Source organism: Lipophrys pholis (genome assembly GCF_963383615.2).
Source record: "Lipophrys pholis genome assembly, chromosome: 7".
NCBI classification, from domain to species: Eukaryota; Metazoa; Chordata; class Actinopteri; order Blenniiformes; family Blenniidae; genus Lipophrys; species Lipophrys pholis.
In genome coordinates, this window is record NC_137638.1 from 18,947,599 (window position 1) to 18,968,489 (window position 20,891).

A 20,891-nucleotide genomic window follows, 5' to 3' on the forward strand; every position below is an offset into this window, starting at 1 on the left:
GAATTGCTCATTTTAACGTAAATTTCATTTTTTTCTGCATTTGTTGCAAATTCCTGTATTTGATCACATTTCCGTGTCTCTAACTACTCGTTGCCCAGTGAGATAGATGCTTTCGGTTTGTGTTTATATGTGTAAATGTGAGTCTGTGTGATTATCTGTCTTTGGCAGAAACTGGTTACTTCAGGAGTAACCCTCACTTGGGTATGACATGAAGATAAAAACCCTTGTATTGGCTGTGCTTGAGCATATTTGTGCTCTTCTTCTTTTGGAACTTTCTTTTTAGGGAATTTATGGACATACTTGTTGCGTGAGGAGCCGCTTACAGTAAATTATTGTTATGCTACAAAGCCTAATAAATTTTAAACCCTATCTTTTTAATTTCAGCAAGATCTAACATGGCAAATATGCCCTAGTTTTCGGATAGATTGTTAGCGTCAACATTTCTGGAGTTTAGAAATGCTTGCTTTCTTCAATCTTATCATTTTTGAGGAGCATTCTTTAAGAATGAATAAAAAACACATAAGCCACCATATTTAAATATATACAATATAATCTTAGGTTTTTTTCACACAGTCTGTGGGGTACGTCAACATTATTTGCTCATATCAAACGTATCCAAGCTGAACGCTGCTGTTTTGACCAAGAATAACCTTACAGTGCAGCTGCTTTTTAAAAAAAAATTTATTTCTGGGACCTAATTACCCGTGGTGACCGGGCTCAGCCATGTGCTGCTCTGATGCTGAGTGTGCATGACACAGTCTGGGAACAACTATCCCATCCGGATGCTGCGTTTCCATGGTGACACGATAATCTGCCAGACAGCGACATGTCTGCCAACGAACACCGACTGTCTCCAAGAAGAGCCCTGGTAGCACGTGCACGTATGGAGTAAACTGTATGTGTGTGGGTGCAGAATAAGAAACTCCAGCAGGGCTAATTACTTGAGAGCAAACTGTCACATAAACACGCCTGCTTGAGTGAACTCCAGCTGAGCTGAGAGACAGAAGGTCGACTCAATGGCAGGGGATGAGAGCAGCGTGCGACACCAGAAGCTGTATTCAAGAGCAAAGTGGGTACAGGAGTAAGTATATGCAAACAACCCCCCCCCACCCTTTTCTGTCCCTCTCGTAGCCTCAGAACACCCCGTCCTCTCCACCTCCTCTCTCACTTCTACCCTTCCCGTAACCATAGAGACCACTGTTGCCTGAAGAGAGGTTTTCTCCCAGACAAGACGTGTCGGTGTCAGACGAGGATACTGAATGTATGTATGCGCGAGTGCACAGAAATGCGCTCAGCTGGCTTCATACACACTTCTCTGGATAGATCTGGGTGAATGTTGCACTTTATTTCTGTGGAGTAAATGTAATGCTCAATTACAAAGATACAGAGAACAATAAAATATAATGCAGATGCAATAAGATCAATCCTCATCAAAGCCCACTGTAATGAGTATCCTCGGTAAAGAAGATGAATTATCAGTCTAACAATCTGCACTATTACGCATTGAAAATATGACAATTTAAGGCCACTTTTTTGTTTTTAGATGGTAGAGGCTCCAGTGCATTGTGCTGCTATTTGCTATCTGAACCTCTTTGACTTACTCGCTCGCTCCTCTCAGCTCAGGTTAGAGTTCTGTTTTCGGATGTGTCCTCAGGTGACCGGACCTGCCAGTCTTTGTTTTCTCAGAAGCTCCATGTTGTACATATAGGCCCAGATCGCTGTATCAAACTGATAAAAACCAGCTGTGAAACATTAAGTTCATTTTATTGTGCAATGTTTTTTCCTTTTGTAAAGCCTATCTGTGTGATTCTCCATCCTGCAGCGGCCCCACAGACCCATTCCTGATCAGTGAGTCATAAAAAAAGAGAAATGCTTCTGACATTACCAGTCACCACATAACACCGGCAGTAAGACGAGCTTCAGGCGGCTAAAGTGCAGCTCGATTATTACCGAGATGGCACAGAGCAGCAGAAGTGGCAAAATGGCAAGCTCAATTAAGTATGAAATCTGTCTTCAGTGTACAAAAAGTCTAATTGAATAGGTTTCCATTGTTAAATGAGAGTATAGAACATATATATAGACACACTCTCCTTCAGCATTAAGTCCCTGCAGCTTTAGCGATTTGAAGGGGAGCACTCATACGACTTTATAAGGAAGCCAAGTGTTGTGGCACATTGTAATTGGAACGAAGTGTTTGTTCCGGAGTGTGTGCTTGTTCAGAGAGAACAGAAAAACAACCTGGGTACATGGAGGAGCAGGTTTAAGTAGCCGAGCAGATGGAAATAACATTTCTTTGGCAGAAACAAGGAAAGCACTTTTGGCTGGACATGAACATAATACTGGCTAATGTTCTCTTCTTCAACATGGGAACTCCATGCAGGCATCCGACTAGATCCATCTGAATTTGTACAGTACCAGAGATTGCGATATTTGAGATTGTAGCGCTCGTAGCCTCAATAGTAAGAGTAGCATTAGGCAGTGAAGCCTCTTTACCAGCTTTCCTGGTTTGTCTCCTGCACATATTAAGAACGTACTACCAAGCTTGTATCAGACCTGTCCTTCAACTTGATCCAAATATTTCACATGCAGGTCCGAAACTCACACTTAAAATGCAGTGCTGAATTCTGCTTCACAAATTCTGCTTCAATAAATATATGCAAATCAAGAGTAACCAACAGGATGTTTTGACACAACAGGCATCATATGCAAAAAGCAACAAGGCATAAACATATACAGGTAAAGTGCAAACAAATGTCACAGATAAGAATTGCTCGGGACTGGTTATGATCTTTTGATGGCTGTGAACCAGTCAAACAGGATTTTTCTCAAATGCAAAGTCGGCTTTAATGAGCAGTCCATTTTTGCCACACAAAGCCTCGACTGATGAAACCTTTAGCTCCTGCTGATTGAATGACAAACGCGATTCAGTCTCAGTTTCATCACTTCAAAGCTTCGCGTTGCAGGAAGATTTTGCCTGCGCAGAACAAATATTTACTGTCCCTATATTTGAACATGGAGCTGTAAAGTCCTCGAATCTCCAGCATGAGTCAAGCTAGCGAATAATGTGGAGGTATCTGAGTTCAGGGTACAGGAGGTTGGCGAGCAGCGCCAGCAGTCGGGGTCCATCTTTGAGACAGTGTCCAGGGTAGCGGATGAACTGGACCGCCTTATTCACAGCATCTTCTAACTCAGCGTACTGTTTGTTGCTGGGCATGGCCTCCAACATCCCCAAAGTCTGCATCCACAGAAAAAACAAACAACCCCAAGACAAATGTTATTTTTAGAACATTATTACAGAGTAAAAACTGAACATGCTGCAGGTTTTTTTTTTTTGCATACTTGCTGCGCTTTTGCAGAGAGCTGCAAGTCAGTGGTGGGTTGGAGACGCAGCTCGGTCTCTGATGACACCTGGATGGACAGGAAGGCTGCAAGACTTCGCACCACAACTCTAAACCTACACATACAGAACACAAGCAACAACATAACTGTGTTAAATCACTACTCTACTCTATTTCTGCGTATGATGTTTTAATTTGCAAATGAAAATGATTTAGTTTACCTATTAGAAACAGGAGATCTTTTCCCGAGGCCTATTGCTCCGAGTAGCCCAGAGTTCAGTCGTTCTTCGCCAAGCTGCAGCAGCCTGGTGTGTAACCTTATCAGACCCAAGATGACCCCTGAGACTTCAGTCTGACCTGCTTGCGGCTGCAGCTGCTCTGCTGACAGATTAAGCGCCTTGTGCCACCAAAGAAACAGCTTGGCTTCATCCCCTGGACCACTGGGAGGAAAATAAAAATACATCTTAACATGTGAAATATTCATGCTGATGACAGAGCCCCCATCTTAATATGATAAATTACATTTCAAGATGGAAACAAGTGAAACAATGAAGAGGTTTGAACCTGGGAAAAACCTGAGTGGTCCATGTGTTGATTAGAGCCAGAGTTCTCCTCTCATTGGCTGCTGTGTATTCAGTGTTGAGGCGCTGCAGGATGAAGGCGTAGAGTGTCAGGAAGCTGCCTGCTGATTGGCTCTCAGTCAGGAAATCCTCCACTGTGAGCTCAGGCACCTGTAGCGATGCCAACACAGGACCCCAACCCACAGCCTCTTCCTCCGCTGAAGAGAAACAACAGACAGGAGATGCACATGTACTTCTAAAAAACTGAGAAGAATATAACCTTAAGAAGCATTAAACCAACTTTTATTTTTTTAAATTAGCTCTTAGTCAACGAAAAACTGACGGTAATATCAGAGGTTAAAAATGTGCCTTTCATTCAATAAACTAACTCTGTGATTGCTTTGCTTACCATGGTTAAAGTATGCCGTAATACAGGCCTCCATGATGCGCGTCATGTGCCGGACTGACGCGAGACATCGGGAGCAGGCTGTGAGCAGAGGCAGAATAGGAAAGCCCCGCCCCTTCCTGTCCAGCCAGGTAATGACGTGAGCAGCGAGGGCCTCCCCCGTGGAGACGCCCACTCCGTTCAGCAATGCCAGAGTGTCGCTGAACAGGCTGCAGAAAGCCATGTGCCTCTGCTCCAGACCCACCTCTGCAGAGGAAAAACATTGTGGTACAGGTTAAGTGATGAAGAATTGATTAGTTATGGCCGCTATAACACTGATGAGGAAGAAGGTGAAGATTCACCAGCTGGATTGAACGTGATGATGCTCTCCAGAAGTGTCTCCAGCTGGGCCTCCAAACCGCTGAGCGTGATCCCACCTCCTTGTTCCAGAGTCACCAGCGACTGCACGCTCCAGCAGACGTATGCTCCGGCCTTCAGGGTTTCCTCCTGAGGAAGGAGAAGGAATACACAGAATATTCTTTTTGTAAATTTGGGTATGATCCATATCGAGACTTTAGCTTGCCAGATGGCAGCAAAGTGCCTCCAGTGTCTCCACTGCTATGTGTAGAATATGCATCAATAGGCATAAGTGGGATACAAACACCACCTCAGCTGTATTAAGACCAAAACTATAGGTGTTAGAGACTTCAGCTCTTTCAAGCTAATTTTTTGCTTTAACGATTTGATGGATCTTTGCTAAAATTCAAGGCATGAAATAAAACTTGCTGGATCCTATAGAGGTATTAAAGGAATCTGTCAGCTGGAAACACAACTGGCAGAGCAAACTGAACTGTTTAAGTCTAAATTTAGTGTGGATGTTCCGAGCCTCCTACTTTCACACCACAAGCCTCAGGCAGTCCAGACACAGATATAAGAGATTCATGAATTTTTATATTCTCCAACATAAAGGCTCTTCTGTATCACACAGCTGTTTTGACACTATATATTCAGTAATTTACCCTCACTGTTTTAACCAAGCAGTAAACAAACCCCACTGTAGGTAACAAGAAGCTTGTTACAGTTCGCAATTAAAACAAGAAAGGACAAGGAAAGAGTGAATACGAGACAAAAATGGGGAATAAAAGGCAAACGAGTCATAAATGAATACACTACTGAAATTACAAGACTGCAGACACTTTAAGAATATTTGAAAATACGTGAGCAAATCTGAGTTTAGAAAACATACTGTGCCGGACTGTCTTACCTGGTGAGGGGCTTCGCTGGGGTGGGGGTGAAGCCCAGCAGCACTACGGAGACACTTCAGCAGAAGCTGAGGTCCAGACTCCAAATTCAGCAGGAGAGAGGGCGGGTAGTGAGTGCTGACATATCCCAGAATGCTCTGGTACGAGGACAGGTCCAGCTGGTGCCAGGGCAGAGAGGTGGACTGAACCAGCAGACTAAGCAGAGGTGACTCCTGGAGGTTGAAGAGGGAAAACAGTGAAGAAAGGCCAAAAGGTATCGGACACTGACGTGTCATCACAACAACTCGGACTTACTTGTTGCGTGAGGAGCTGTTCCTCCTTTGCCAGACAAACCAGCATGTACAGCAAATAGACCAACATGGAATGTGACTCCTTCTGTGAGTCTGGTAGAGTTGGATACGCTTTTGCGCTGGGGGTCGTTTTGAAGTGGTCACTGAGGACGCTGACCCAGTTGACTTCACATAACACTTCTCCCATGAACAGAAAGCAGTTTTTTGGACTTCCTCTTTCAACCTGAAGGCACAGAAAGGCAGAAAACAACATTAAAACGGTCAAAAAACAAACATTAGATAAACTACAATGCCAAAGTGAAATTGGACTGTTGTAATTTATTGTTTCTCACTGTGTAAAACCTGCATGTTGTTCAGATTGTTAAGTAGCAGTGGAGACTATAGCAAAGTCTCAGTCGTGACTGGGGGACATGAAATTGACGTTAACCGTCACCATTGGTGTGTGACTGTGCGTTCAAAAGGGTGAATGTGATTGACACTGTGAAGCACTTTGGGAGCTGCTACAACAGTGGAAAAGTGTTAAATAAGTTAAATCTATTTACATTTGATCATGGAAACCTATGATAATGATACTGTACAAGATGAGACACAATTTCTCAGACCAACAAGTTCCCCGGTGGTGTGCAGGGTCAGAGGTGAGAGGGCAGTGCATCTTACACTGAAAAGCTGCTCCATTAGCTGAGTGTCAGGGTGCAGGTGTCTCCAGGGCAGGCTGCGGAGGTGTGTGTGGTACAGATACAGCAGGTACTCGGGTGTTCGGGGAGAAGTACAGCTCTCACAGTACTGTGTCATACACAGCCACAGAGCTCCTCTCTGACCAGGGAGCAGACGCTCTGTCACACAGACACAGCGAATAAGGTATAAGACATTCACAGATCCTGTCTAATTCTTCAAATTCACATTTCACTGCAGATGAACACTTCATCTATATAATCGAAAATAACTGACCTCTGAATTTGTGATGAAGCGTGTCAATCAATTGAGTGTAAAGGCCAACCAGACATCCGGCTGCACTTGCATCCGTCTCCAGCCAGGGATAACACTTGATGTTACTGCGACAGAGACACAACGCCTTCAACATTTCCAATCCTTTTTGTTTGTGCCTTTTCTTTTCCTCCCTTTAATACAGCACCGACATAATCACTAATGATACTAATCAGGAGAGTTGTACAGCTCAACAGTAAACAACAAAAATCTTTTTCGCACATGAACACAAATGTGTATTGTCTGAAATGTGCTATAAGTTTGAATAAAAACTAATGAAGTTGAAAAAGATTCTTGCTTATGCTTCAGTTGAGTAATATGCATAAAAAACAGAGATGATTTTTGGTTATGAATATAAATATTATGATTAAATATGAAGATTATTTTGATATGCTCTCCGCTCTGTCTGTGCTCACGTTGGTTTCATCCCTGCCTGAACAGCTAACACCGGCTCAGCCCCTCTCTGTGCTTTATTAGGCAGCAACACTTACCCGCCTTCACCCGTGTCCAGAGGAAAGATCCATGGCTGAAACAACTTCACAATCTTGCTGTGCAGATCCTGCAGAGCTGTGGGAAGGCATCGATCATAAAGGATATGCACAGGACTGAATTTTATCCTCCAAAAGTGGCCACGAGTCACACTGCAGTTACCTTTCATTATTTTGCTGCTGCCCACAGACTCTCTGGCACAGCTGCTGAGCTGCACACTGATCAAACAACTGATCAAATGGTCCCAGAAAGAAACAACATCGCTGACGTAAGGAGTCCAGGTAGAGTAGAGGCCGAAGCTGCGGAGGTCGGCTTTATTGAAACGACTTTTCAAAAAGAAATCACTCAACCAGTCCACGGTTTCATCCACCTGTTTGCAACCGATGAAAAGCAAAAAACATAGCTTCATCATATTCAAATTTTGTCTTTCAGGAGACACACAAACTCAATCTTTGGTGTGTTTTATCAGACCAGGTTTGACTCTACAGACCACAGTAATAACATCAGCTACCTGCTGGGGAGAGAGGCTGATGGAGGATCTGTAGGAAGTGGTCTGGGGTCCGACGGCACGGCCCGGGACCTCAGCAGTGCTTCCGGGCAGTGGTTCACCTTTGTTCTTGGAGCTGCGGGATGGAGGTAAGCATCCCAGAACTCGCAGAGTCACTTTCCAGCACTCTGGACTCAACAACTGGTCGGAAGAGCCTGATAAGGTCATTGAGAAAAGAAAAGAAAGATTTTTTTTCCTTGCCGTCTATTGAAATTCTTTATCACAACTGTGGAATATTCTTTTCTTAAAACACAAAATAGCCAACTTGACTTTGCCAGATGACTCAATAAACACACATTATAAATGAAGGTCTTGTTTTCTTGATTGATAGATCGATACAGCTAACTTTGGTTTTGTTTATTATTCACTTTAATCTTTTGTTCTTGCATAGATGAGAAGGTGTTATTCTTTGAGGAGGGTGAGTGTGTTTGACTGAATCAACTAAATGATGAAGAGGACTTTAAAAAAAAAGGAGTCAAAACAGAACAAAACATACAAGGACTAAAAATATGAGCCTCAAGATGCTTTCATTCGTTTGCATCATGTAAAGAAAGAAAGTACTCATAAGCATTCCCTTTAAATATGCTTTGGAGAAAGGTCTCATATGTGGACATTAAAAACTAAACTACATCATATTTATTGGTATAGAACAAAAAAAAATCTTCTACACTCTTTAATAGTATAGAACAAAGAGACTCTTGATTTTCTAACCAAATGATGAACGATTAACTTACTATTCATGAGCAGACGCACACAATCACTGTAATGGTCAGGGAAGTGGTGGCGTAAGAGCCAGGTCCAGTGTTTGGTGAACAGGTGAAAAGGTGTGAGGAGCTCAGGCTCAGGATCTCGGCCGCAGACACACAGAGCTCCGTGTACCAACTCCAGCAAGCGGGTCCTCTCCGAAAACACAGGATGAGCTTCATTCAGCCACTGGGGCAAATCAAACTGCCGGAGAGAGAAATGGCTAAGATGGTGCGTCATCATATTCACAGTGTTCCTAGAGTTTTGTGTGCATATAAACTAACCTTAGTGAGTAGCATGAAGACAACATCTGCGCTATCCAGGTGTAGCGACGTCACTACATCCTGGTAAAGGAAGACGAGCTGATTGGGCGCTGCGTTTGGGGTGAAGAAGGGTGAAATGAGGGGACAAAGATGCCTTTGCTCCAGAATGGCCTCGAGGACACGGCCACACTCCTCTGCATTGCCCTGGATAAACACCTATGAAAAGGCAAATTAAGAGTTTGATTATAATATTGAATGTCATCACAGACCGACTTCAATTAATATCCTCAAGTTTGCATCAATTATTTGTGATGGAGAATCTAAAGTTGCATTAAATAGTGATTTCTGGCGTTTACTGAAAACATATTCAACATTTGTCCCTTTGTGTTTGACTGAAACAGTCTGTCCACTCTGTCACAATGTTTATTTGGACTGTGTATGGCCACCTGTCCGAGTATCTCCACACACGATGAGAGGTACTGGCGGGTCGGGGGATGTCGTAGCGTATCCTCACACACAAAGGACACCACCTGGTAAAAGGCTGACACACCGACTTGCTGTACGGCCAGAGATTTTTCTGCTTTGTGCATATTAACCAGAGCCCTGGGGACATGAAACAAAGCACATGCGTGTCAAAACATCATTGCTTTTAATGAAACATTTCAGTCTTTGCCTATTTTAGTGCTGAACAAACATCATAAACATCACACTGACGTGATAAAGTTCTCAGTGTGGACAGCAGCCTGGGCCAGACTTTGAGGAGGAGGAGCCATTGCATCAGTCTGGAGCTTCTTGATGTCTCTGCGCAGTGAAGATATCAGAGTCTGCACAGCCTCCTGCTTCTGGACACTCTCGCACTGTATAGTTAACACCACATAAACAGTCATTAAATTAAGCAAGGCATAATGGTACAATATAAAGTGGCTAAAATGCAGGGAGATTGGCCGTACTGTGAAGGTGATGTTTGCTGGTCCCTGACACGGCTGCCCTCCTTTTCCTTTACACACCAGAGGCATGCTGATTTGCTCTGGTTGATTCTTAAACAGTAAAGGAAGACTTTCCAGCAGCTCATGTTCCAAGGCCACCTGCTGAGCTTCACGTGCCACTGCAATCCTGTTAACAAGTGTTTCAGAATGCACTCACATTTTTGTGTGTACAAACTAGTGTGCATTTCCCTGTGGTAATGACATGTTCTACTATTACACGGTCACCACATACCTGGCTTGTTCTTTCAAAATGCTGAGGTCTTGCTGTAGCAGTTCAGTAGCAGCTTTACAGTCAGAGAGGCAGGAAGTGGGGACCTCAGCCACTGGAGCTTTCAGCTGCTGCAGTTCAGGAGCTGAACGGGGAACTGGATGCTTCTGCAGGTTGGACAGGATACGCTCCTTTGCTGAATAAAAACATAATAAGAACACACCAACATTGAAACATATTTCCATGGAAGATCCATGCAACGAAGAACCGATATGTTATGCTGTGGCAGCAAGTCTTAGTCATAGCACTGAAATATGACACACCGTGACAAGCCAAGACTATATTGCAGCTTTTGTTCTAGTTTTATCAAGAATTATATCTGCATTTGAGTGTTTATTTTTACAACTTTGTATCAGATGCAATGAGTCAAACAATCTTTTGGATGTCGAACAAGAATTTTGTCAATACCATTGCTGAGGCTGGTGTAGTCAGTGAATCCAGGTTGCTGTGTCTGCAGGAAAACTGGTTCACTCTGCACCTTCTCCCAGAGAGCTAAAACCTCCCTCTCATCGTACTGCAAACGCTCCTGGTCAATATACTCGAGCCATAGTTCCTACAAAAACATGTCGTTACACATTTAATGGATGAACAAAATCCTATTTTGATACATAACTAATAACTAAATATTATAACTATATATTTAAACAGTCACCTGTTGCCGCTGCATGACCTGTGCGAGTCTGTGTGGCTCGTATTCTGGAGGAAGAGAGGGGAGATACACCTCCTGCTTCTGCAGCGTCTCATCTTCAAGCCAAATAGCAAAAACGCCAAACAACCTGTAGACAAAACAATGAATCGGCTGAAAGAGAAAGCTGTAAACAAACCAGTGTTGCCAAAAACTTTCCAAACAACAAGAGGGAATGCAAGTGCGGATCTTTAGCATGAGTGACCTACCTGACCAGCTCTATGTGAAGTTGTGGAGACGTGAGGTAAGGCGTTTGGTTATTATTGGGGCTCTCGTCACCCTGGCTGTCTGACGATGGCGTTTGAGGTGGCGGCACCTTGAGCGCCTGGCTGGCAGCGTAGTGAAAGTCAGACACTTCTTGTATTCTCAGCTTGAGATCTCTGAGTAAAGCAGCCTGAGACGAGGTCTGAAAGAATCTTCGGCCGATGCATCCCCCCGCAGCTAGCCTGTTCGTCATCACACGTACAGATGGAAATAAATCTTGTGTTTTTATTTCAGGTTTCTGCAGCAGGAGATTATAAAGCATCTGTGTGAAACACACCCATACTCCGGTCCCGGCTGTCTGAGGTAGAGCTGTAGGAACTTTTGCCATATGAGGGGAAGCAGAAGGTGATCAGGGGGTGTGGCGACAGCCTGACATGCCCAGCGGTACACTTGCAGTCGCTGTAGTGATGGGGCGACTGGCAACTTCAGCCTCTGTTGCACCTTCTAGCTCAAACACAGAAACACCCTTAACACAATACAACATTGGAAGTTCTATTACAAACAGAATGCCAAACTTCTAGCACACATCTGAGCTCTTTGTCTTTGCAAATAGCATGTATTCATTCATTAAGGTCACAAATTACATTACACAACCACTTTACTGTGAAATTTCTCAGTAAAATGTAACCATGAATAACAGTCATTGAAATGTTTCCACCTCAGTAAATCAATGTATAACTTTAGTCTTTGTGTTTTCTACCTTCAAGGCTTGATCTGGGGATATGTTGGGCTCCGCTAGGAGTTCATGCTCAACACAGCGTCTCAGCTGAGAGTCTTCCTCGAACACACCCTCCATACTCAGCAACAACCAAGCAAACCAAACCTAGAAACAACAACAGGCCCATCAGGAGAGAAAATGCCACCAATATGATCAATACATGCTTTCACAGACTGCTGCTGCTTTGGGGACCCCTACCTCTTCACTCAGGGATTGGCCCTCAATGAAAGAGGGTGTGATGTTCCCAGCAATCCAGCCAACCAGAGAGGAGAGCAGACCACGGTCTCCATGGTAACCCAAGGCATTCTGGATTAAATACCAATAAATATTGTTATTTTATCACACTACCTTGCATTGTGTAAGCCATTCAATGTTAATCTCATGTTTATAATAGAACTGAAGGGGGTTTACAGGGCGATATCCACCATCTGCACCTGTCAGCCCCATGAAAGTTATAAAATTATATAAGCCAAACAACACCTTATGTTGTTGGTAGAGGAGTTTCTGCACACATTCCTCCTGGTGGTGTTTGAAGGCAGCACAGCAGATCTGATCCATGAGGAATAAGACTGTTTTGTCTCGATACCACAAATTCTGCTGAGTCAGAATTCCCACCCAAAACTCCAGTACTGCGGCGGCTCCAACACGGCCAGGCTGTGAGCTTTCCAACACATGACTCTGAAAGACACATGAAACACTTGTTTTGGGATAAATGTAGAACTTTACAGAATTGATCTTGTCCTTATAATTTGTAGCCAATTCCACCTGTTTATCAACATTTTTCTTTCCATTCCTGATCATACGGATACCTAGTGACATTTTTTAAGCAACATTATACATATACATATACATTTCCTCACATTGGTTTTATCTTAACCTGATGAAAACCTACCAACATGTTTTTTAGTAAATTAGCAATACCAGTGTCATAAAGTAATACAATGGTTACTCCAGTCGTGAATAATGTTGTAAAACTAACTTCATATAATTGAGGTCTAAATACATAAATTATTTCCTTGCAACTTGAGGAGATTTTAATTTATTTCTGCTTTGGCCAAGTCCACAAACTTTAACACAGCTCCAAAATTATGCTTTATAATGGTTTTTTATGGTGGCACAAGATGCAAAGTCATTTCAGTATAGCTTTTTTTTAAATACCTGAATAACACTGTTTAACAGTCGGACGTTGTCTCCATAGGTAGTTCCTGTGAAGAGCGGTGCCACTCGATGTGTGACCTGCTGTGTCACACCCTGAGGACACACGCTGTCATACTGCAGAAACAACTGGATACAACTTACAAACCTGACATTAACAAAAGAGGGATACAAAAGGTACAAGTCAGAGCTTGAGATGCTAAAGCTGAAGAATGACTGAAGCATCTTTCTTACTGAGAGTTGTTGAGCAGGTAAAAGCTGAGGGTGTAGGTTGGTGGGAGGATGTTATCCAGCAGATGCACGGCAGCTTTCAGGTATCGAGACTGAATGAGACTTTTGAGCAACCCAACTCCATCAGTGCAAAAATGTTCCAGGCTGAAACCACAGTGAAAGTCTCCATGAATTCAATCCACCTGGAAATATTTGCATTGTATTTTTCAGAACAAACCTGTGTCCTACAGTTGTCATGGCAATGGACAGGTAGCATCCAATCGGGATGCCTGCTTTTACAGCCCTGAGAACAGAGTGCATGCTGGGTGAGTGTGTAAGCTCTGGTGGTGGGTTGGATGCCAAAGCGGGGACGGCCCAGGCTCCCTTGGGATTCTGGGCATTGCCATGGAGTTTGAGTCTCAGTAAGAGTTGCCACGCCCATTGACTGAATGAGGCTTCAGGAGATACACCCAGACGAAGGACACTGGCAAGGTAAGACACCTAAAAAGAGAGAGAGAGAGAGAGAGAGAGAGAGAGAGAGAGAGAGAGAGAGAGAGAGAGAGAGAGAGAAACACACAATTTTACATCACGTTATGAAGCCATGCTGGTTCACAGTGAACAACTTGGTTGTGGTTGTGTCACCTGTTTAATTCCCTCTGATATGAGGCCACTGTACGGTTTGTCTGTAAGGTACTTCTGATAAGCTTCGGCCACGAGCAGAGCCACCTCACTGTGAAGAAATGAAGGCAAGGCCAAAGATCCATCCTGCAAGAGAAAACACAAACCGAACAACTCATGACTCAGGAATTCTCAGAAAAAGTGAATTTTTATAGAACACATGACTACCTGTGTGTAACCCCAGTTCAGACCCTCCAGGATAACACAGGCCAGACGGTTCTCCACAGCAGACAGAGGATGCTGAAGCAACCAGGAACCAATCACGCAGATTTCCTCTGGTCGCGGCTGCCACAAACTCAAAGGCAGCTCCTTACACAAGTACAGTGCCACCTAACAAACATAAAATTCCTTTTAGTCAGAAAAGCTTTCATAGTTACTATAAATGGAGAAAAGAAAATGACACCATTATAAAATAGCAGTACAAACCATTCCCACTGTCTGTATGGTCTCTCTCAGTCGCTCTAGGATAACAGAGATCACATATGGGTGGGCCGTTGCAATGGCAGCCAGCAGCTCCCTCCCCACCTTGGAGTAAATCTCTCTTGTTGACATGCTCACGTAAGACACCTGAAGCACAATTAGAAGAATACTGAGGATTCTCAAATCAGGCAAGATGAATCTTCATAACGAGTGATGCATTTGTTATTCTTTTTCCATATGTCAAGCTCTTTAGAAGAAAAGGTTACACCTAATATAAAGACAAAATTGCGCAATAATCAAGTTGAAACATGTATAAGGTGCTTCACAACAGATGAGCATATGTCATCAAACTGATTTTGATAGACATTGAAATTTCATTGGCATTGGGTTTTGCTCCAGTAAATTATTTGGTACCTGGTAAATCAGCATGGTGATGGTGGTAATGAAGGTGGGGTCAGAGTGCTGAGTAGGAGTGGCCATGTGAGCTAGTGCAGTGAGGAGGGAGATGCCGTCAGAACTGTTCACCTCGCACAGCCACTGTTCAAACCTCTCGTGATGCTTTGGATCTGCAATAAGGAAGAGGGAAAACCCCCAAAACGAAACATTAACAACTCCAGACTGACACTAATTCTGACGTCTGTTTTTTTCAATTCCAAAGCCTATAAAAGCTGTATAATGATACCTCTGAGTGCTTGAATGCAGGAGTGTGTGTCACTAGTTGTGCTGAGTGTGTCTACTCCTGCTGTCTCTGCACACTGCATCACATACAGGACTTTCCACAGCATAAAGCTGGACAATGTCCCATATGGCATCTCAGACATAAACAGCCAAATGCCCAACCTGTGAGAGAAGAACATAACAATTACAAACAACCCTAATAAACCTTTAGGTGAAGTTTTTATGAAGCCAATATAAAAGCCTGTAAACTAAATTGTTTGTAGCAGAGCTGGAAAATTGGAACCAGCTTTTTACCTTTTGTTTCTGAGCACGTGTAAAACAGCTCGGAGGAAAAGATGATCGTATTCCTGTTGCAGCTTTTCCAAAGACAGGGAGTGCATGTGAGAGCTGGATCCCCCATCATCAGTCACACTCACATACTGAGCCCAGTGATCACTGACATAACACACTGTCATCCTGAGGGAGTCAAGAAAACATAAACATGTCATTCCAGGTAATGCCCTTCTCAACATTCAGGTGTCGCATTGAAGTGTGAGTGCTGAGATTCTGCATGTGTAACTGGTTCTCTGACCGTATGATGTGTCCTATTCGTTTGACCAGCTGTCTGTATCGGGCTCGGTTATATGTTTGGAGGCCAAGAGCCAGAATTTCAATGAGCGTGGAGGCAAAGGCAAATACACGCATCATCTTCTGACTAGAGCAGGCCTGGGGCTTGTACACACCTGGAAACAATCCATCTGTCAGTTCATAAAACGACTGACGTGCACAATTAGACAGACAGGACAGACTGCGCTGCCTACCCTCTTTGTTCATGCCCAGCATGTGTGAGTAGAGCTGCTGGAACGGGAACTGGGTGAGCAGCAAGATCAGATCCTCCTCACAGAGCAGCAACCAGCTGCTCTCTGGGTCCTCGTCCTAAACACAGCAGGGTAATGCAGGCTGAGTGTGCACAACGGCCGACATGAAGCAGCAAGGACTTGCTTTTTATATGAACCAGCGCTGATATGGCATTATGTTCGCAACAAGATGAGGAACACTGTGAATGTTATCAAACACAATGTGTTGTGCAGAAATAATGTCAATTGCTGAGACTTTAAAAACTAAGTAGTTTCTAGGCAACGCACTCGTACTGGCAGTTTAAAGACAACAGACTGATATTTAAATGGTCACAGGGTCACTTGTCACTTATTCCCAACAGCTTCAAAATGTGACTCAACAGAGCAAAAAACTAAAAAACAGAACATTCTCTTTTAAAAATCAATGTCGACATATAAATATCCCGATGTGCCACAACACTTTCTCTGAAAATACTATCTCCACTGTACATGTATCATCCACTACATCACCAATGTAAGAAAACAACAGATATTAGTATTTTCAAAGATAACATTACATGCTTTAACTTGCTTTTGTGTACAAAGTACACAGATAACAGCACTTTGGCATTTACATGTGCATGAAGTAATATATTAGATACCATGTTCACATTATAACTTCCACACTCCTGGGTTCACAAACTTTCAATTCAATTTAAGTTTCTCTCATTGTCAAAACATCTTTTGCAGACTTGTACAGCACTTTATACAGCCAATTCTCAACACATTCACGAAGCAAGTATGACACAACAAATTAATGAGTGCAATTCAATGAAAACTTGGAAGACTTGGAAATTAGTCAGTCGGTCCCTGAAGTACTCTGGCTATGAGCTCAGTAAACAAATATCTTGTCCCAAACCCAAAATGTTGGCCATACAACCTGTTTTGGTGTTGAAAACTAATTATTATACATCAATCCTATTGTTGTTTTGATATTCATGTCACTGCTACTGTGTCCAAACCAATTTATTTGGGCAAACTGTATTTTGTCACTGCTGTTGAAACTTTAAAAACAAAACTCTTTGAACTGGACTGAAATACTTCCACAGAATGCTTTTAGGCATCTGGGGACATTTGTACTGAGAAAACTGCTATAGCTTTTGTTTTCCTTTTTTTCAAAATGCATTATCTTCTTCTTTATGCTTACCTCCTCTCCACCTTCGTCCACCAGGGTCCAGTTTCCAGAGTCAGGTCCAGAACCTGTTGAGCTCTGGCTCTCACATGGCTTCATATGGCCTAAGAACTCTGCTCGATGTCTGGGTCAAAAATAGAGCAGCACAAAGTTAGAATTGACGAGTAAATAGGCCCTGAAATATTGATTTGGACAAAAAAAAGACAAAAATGTACAGTTTTCAGTTATTGTATAACTGATATTTACTGCTAGAAAGACTTCTATGTTTACCTGGCAGGTGACATTAGGACAGCTAGAGCTTGCATGAAGTGCTGCACTCCACAGGTGTTCCCCCAGACTTGAATCTGGGGCAGACAAAGAAAAGAAAAATACAATCATCTGTCTGCATAACCAATGACAACAATAGAAAATCAGCAGAGATTAACGATAACTGACCTGAAGAAAAGATGTGGCCCACTTTCCCACGCCAGCAGGACAGCACAGAAGATGACACAGCAGGTAAAGATGCTCTCCTGACTCCCCAATATGCAACAGGACAGCAACCTGGAGAGCAGACCAAGAAACACATAAAGAAACACAAACCAACGGCCTTGAACAAAGACTGAGCAGAAACATTCAGCCGTGAATACCAATCTCTCCAGCCAAAGATGGATGTCTGTCTGGAACTGTGCATCATCAAGGACCCTGCGTGTGAAACTAAACAGGACGCTGATGGCCTCTTTCAAGGGTTGGAGGGACAGGGGCTGTGTTTGGCTGCCAGAAAAATCTGAAATCAAGAGACAAAACATTTTGTATGGACTCTGCAAAGCAGAATAAGACAGTAGCAGTATTTGATTGTGAAGTGTATTGTAAAAAGTCTTACCTTTCAATAAACGATACAAGTATGATTCCACCTGTAGGCGTGACAGCAGAGCAGTGTATGCATGTAGAACCACCTTCTGATGCAGCAGCTCACTGCAAGCTTCAAGCAGCCTCCTCAGCTCAGCCAGCACACTCTGGTTAAACTCTGCCTGCTGGAAGCGATGGTATCCACACACCTTGGACTGGTCTGCACACAAACCCTGTTGTAAAGGAAACGTTAAAACGACCTGCTATCACTGCTTTGAGCACAGTACATTTTTGGCTAATGGTTAAAAAAAAAACAACAACAACAAAAAAAAAACACCTGTAGGGTGAGCTGTTCATCTCTGAAGCTCCACAGGCGATTTTGCGTGCTCCTGCAATCAGACGTCTGCGTGTGCAGCTGTGTATGTGACTGCGTGAGCTGTCTGCGGCAGCGCCAGTAGTTCTGCAGCAGTTCTGTCAGTTCATGGTTCTCTTGGCGGGCCAGAGTGCAGAACTGAGAAGCACAAACCTCAACTACTTCAAGAAACACTCGTAACCCTCCGCCTGGCTCCCAGACACTCAGCTGCTCCAGGGTGAAGGACTGCAGAGAAAGAAAAGCATAACATGTAAAATGACCAACAACCAGAAATATAATTTGAATAATTTCAAAGTAGAAACTAACCCTCTTGTTTAGGAGGGTGTCTTATGTGATTAACAACAATAGCAATAGCAATAGCAATAGCAATAGCAATAGCAATAGCAATAGCAATAGCAATAGCAATAGCAATAGCAATAGCAATAGCAATATCAATAGCAATAACAATAACAATAGCAATAGCAATAGCAATAATAGGTTTCAAGCACTCTGTAAACCGACTGTTTACTGATGTTGCTGGAAATCACCTCAATCTCTGGAGCCGTCTTCGGTAACTCTGGATAGAGTTTACTCCTCGAAATTTCAGCCACAGACTCCAAAGGCTGCAAACTTGGAGGAGAAGACTCTTGCTCAGGCAGCGCCAGCACTGCAGGTTCTTTTATACAGCTTCTCGCCATTTCCTCACAGAGCTGTATCACTGGACCCTCTTCCAATGTAGGGACAGATGGGTAGAGTGCTGGGGCACTTGGCACATTTAAGATCTCAAACTGAGCTGAAACACTAGGGTGTATCCACAGCTGTGTGTCTTTTCTGAGCTCGGTGGCTGGTAGCACAACTTTAAGCTCGGCATTTTGAGCTTCCACTCTACTGTCATCCTTCTCTTTTTTTGATTCCGTTGACACATTCAGACTTGACTGCAGAGCCTCAGTCGTTACTGATGTGGACAAAGTCGTTGATGAGGACGTTTGTTCATTCTGAGAGGGCAAGTCTGATGTTTGTGCAGTAGGCTGAGGAGTTTCCACACGACTCTGCTGCTGCTCCTCTGGCTCCTGATATGGCAAACTTAGAGGAATATCTGTAAAGCCAGAGTTGGAGGCCTCATCACAGACAGCCGTGGGAGCTGTAGATTCCTTTTCCTCCTGTACCTGCTTGTGCTTCTTGGCCAGCTGAGAACATAAATGAACAAACAGACATGTAAACTTGACGAGTCCAGAGTGTGCATAATATTCTTCACCTAATAGTGAAAGTGATTGTGTTACAAAAAGAGTAAACAGTAGATTCAACTTAACCCCAGAGAGTAGAAAGAAACAGTCTGAATTATAGTCAAAATCTATTCCGTAAGTAAAAAAGCAGAACTTTTTTTTCTTTTTAAATGACAGCTTCAAACATTTCTTTTAAAAGAACCAGATGAGGTGTTGTTGCTCTAAACCTTCTCCTTTGTTCACATCGCCTGCTCAAGTTTGTAAGTACAAATCATGTAGTAGTGAGCTTTCACATGACACATATAATCACATTGAACAGTTCCCTTTATGTTTGGTCTTTCAACAGCATTTGTGACACCCCTTAATATATGTCATGCATGAAATGCAGAGATGGACACAAACCCATTTTACACTCTATGTGTTACAGTCCCATCCATGTAAACTGAAATGAGTCGTATTATTTAAAGGATACACATTGAAGCAAAACAACTTCTATTTAATCTGAAAATGTAAAATGTAAATACTCTAAGGACCCTAAAACATACTGAAGAACCGTGATAATGTCACATTGCTTCCATCTCTATTCTTCAAAAACTCTGCTTGTGCAACAGTTTTCTACACGTGACACAATGTGTGACTGGAGGAATAACACCTTTAGTGATCTGGTAATAATTAATGAATAATAGTGCATCGCATTCGAGTGTTTTGTCGAGCTTAAAGTGTGTTATCGTTTCTGAAGAGTAAAAGTATAAGGAGTATGAGTAACTGCACATAAAGTGTTTTCCAGATTTTTTTTTCATCTTAAAATGAAATTGGTGGTTACATAGACTAATCTGTTATTAAAAAAAAAAATACTTGCAGGGTTAAGTAATTTAACTTGTGAAGAGAATAAAATCAATAAATAGAAATAAATAAATAAAACAGTAGGGTTTCTTCACCTGAGATTTTCCGCTGGCTTTTGTTTTGCTCTTCTTTTGTCTCACGGCCTCCATTGTTAGTGTTTGTTCGCATCAGCTCGAGTCCACGGCTGAGTGACGAGTCTCCGGGAGGAAACTCCGCCGACCAGCAGAAACCAGCTGATCAGCAGAGAGCGAACAGTCGCTGGACGTAAACAACAGACGACCATTAGCCGGAGCAGCTAGCCACGTCTGACTGTGATAAGCAGCTAAAAGCTGACTGTGGTGTCGAGATAAACACTGTCAGTGTCTGGCACCGGAACACTTTGCTGCATCCCGTCACTGACTACTGGTCATAACAAGCAGGGCCTCTTAAATATACGCTACAATTACGTTTTAGGAGAGCGAAACCAGTCCCTTCTTATGGAACTCTACTCAGGACGAAGCTTAGCTACGCTAACGTTTAGCTGGTGAACATTTCCATTGTATTTCAGCTCAGTGATTATTCTCCTGCGGCTCCGGCTTTCACACGCCGTTGGTGGCACCATCAGAAATATATTCTAACAGGCTGAAGTGAGTGACACTCGACAGAAGCTCCACGTCCGCCGCTTCACTCTCGTTTTGTTTTGTTTTTGTTCCAGGAACTTAGCAAACGCCTCCT

The 20,891-nt window shown here is 43.1% G+C and overlaps 1 protein-coding gene across 3 annotated transcripts; it reads right to left on the reverse strand.

Moving 5' to 3' along the window:
* Positions 1-1,324: 1,324 nt before the first annotated feature.
* On the reverse strand, positions 1,325-20,869 carry epg5 (ectopic P-granules autophagy protein 5 homolog (C. elegans)). 3 transcript variants are annotated; one of them, XM_080467714.1, is made up of 45 exons: positions 20,273-20,869; positions 18,660-19,298; positions 18,097-18,357; positions 17,794-17,992; positions 17,561-17,697; positions 17,367-17,474; positions 17,202-17,275; positions 16,947-17,055; positions 15,725-15,839; positions 15,496-15,646; positions 15,219-15,380; positions 14,929-15,086; positions 14,661-14,812; positions 14,253-14,393; positions 13,995-14,156; positions 13,791-13,913; positions 13,387-13,649; positions 13,173-13,313; positions 12,942-13,086; positions 12,264-12,461; positions 11,982-12,089; positions 11,766-11,888; positions 11,343-11,509; positions 11,011-11,247; positions 10,769-10,892; positions 10,525-10,669; positions 10,081-10,252; positions 9,813-9,975; positions 9,577-9,719; positions 9,309-9,465; positions 8,884-9,078; positions 8,590-8,803; positions 7,820-8,010; positions 7,471-7,678; positions 7,311-7,386; positions 6,784-6,887; positions 6,493-6,668; positions 5,840-6,058; positions 5,548-5,757; positions 4,646-4,790; positions 4,308-4,550; positions 3,903-4,116; positions 3,560-3,778; positions 3,340-3,454; positions 1,325-3,235 (listed from the first exon to the last, which is right to left on the reverse strand). In XM_080467714.1, exons 1-45 carry the CDS (start codon positions 20,324-20,326, stop codon positions 3,053-3,055), a joined length of 7,743 nt encoding a protein of 2,580 aa, XP_080323840.1. In that variant the 5' UTR covers positions 20,327-20,869; the 3' UTR covers positions 1,325-3,052. The 3 variants fall into 3 exon arrangements, with proteins under 3 accessions (XP_080323840.1, XP_080323839.1, XP_080323838.1); XM_080467713.1 differs by having other exon boundaries at positions 17,561-17,992; XM_080467712.1 differs by having other exon boundaries at positions 15,496-15,839; positions 17,561-17,992.
* Between the last annotated feature and the right edge of the window lie 22 nt (positions 20,870-20,891).

Bases quoted from the DNA above. Each gene is read 5' to 3' on its own strand.
- epg5 (XM_080467712.1), bottom strand. From the start codon at position 20,326: ATGGAGGCCGTGAGACAAAAGAAGAGCAAAACAAAAGCCAGCGGAAAA. The intron at 4,791-5,547 runs GTAAGACAGTCC...CTCCTTCCTCAG, and splicing joins CCAGCGAAGCCCCTCACCAG to GAGGAAACCCTGAAGGCCGG. The intron at 3,455-3,559 runs GTAAACTAAATC...CTGTATGTGTAG, and splicing joins AGATCTCCTGTTTCTAATAG to GTTTAGAGTTGTGGTGCGAA.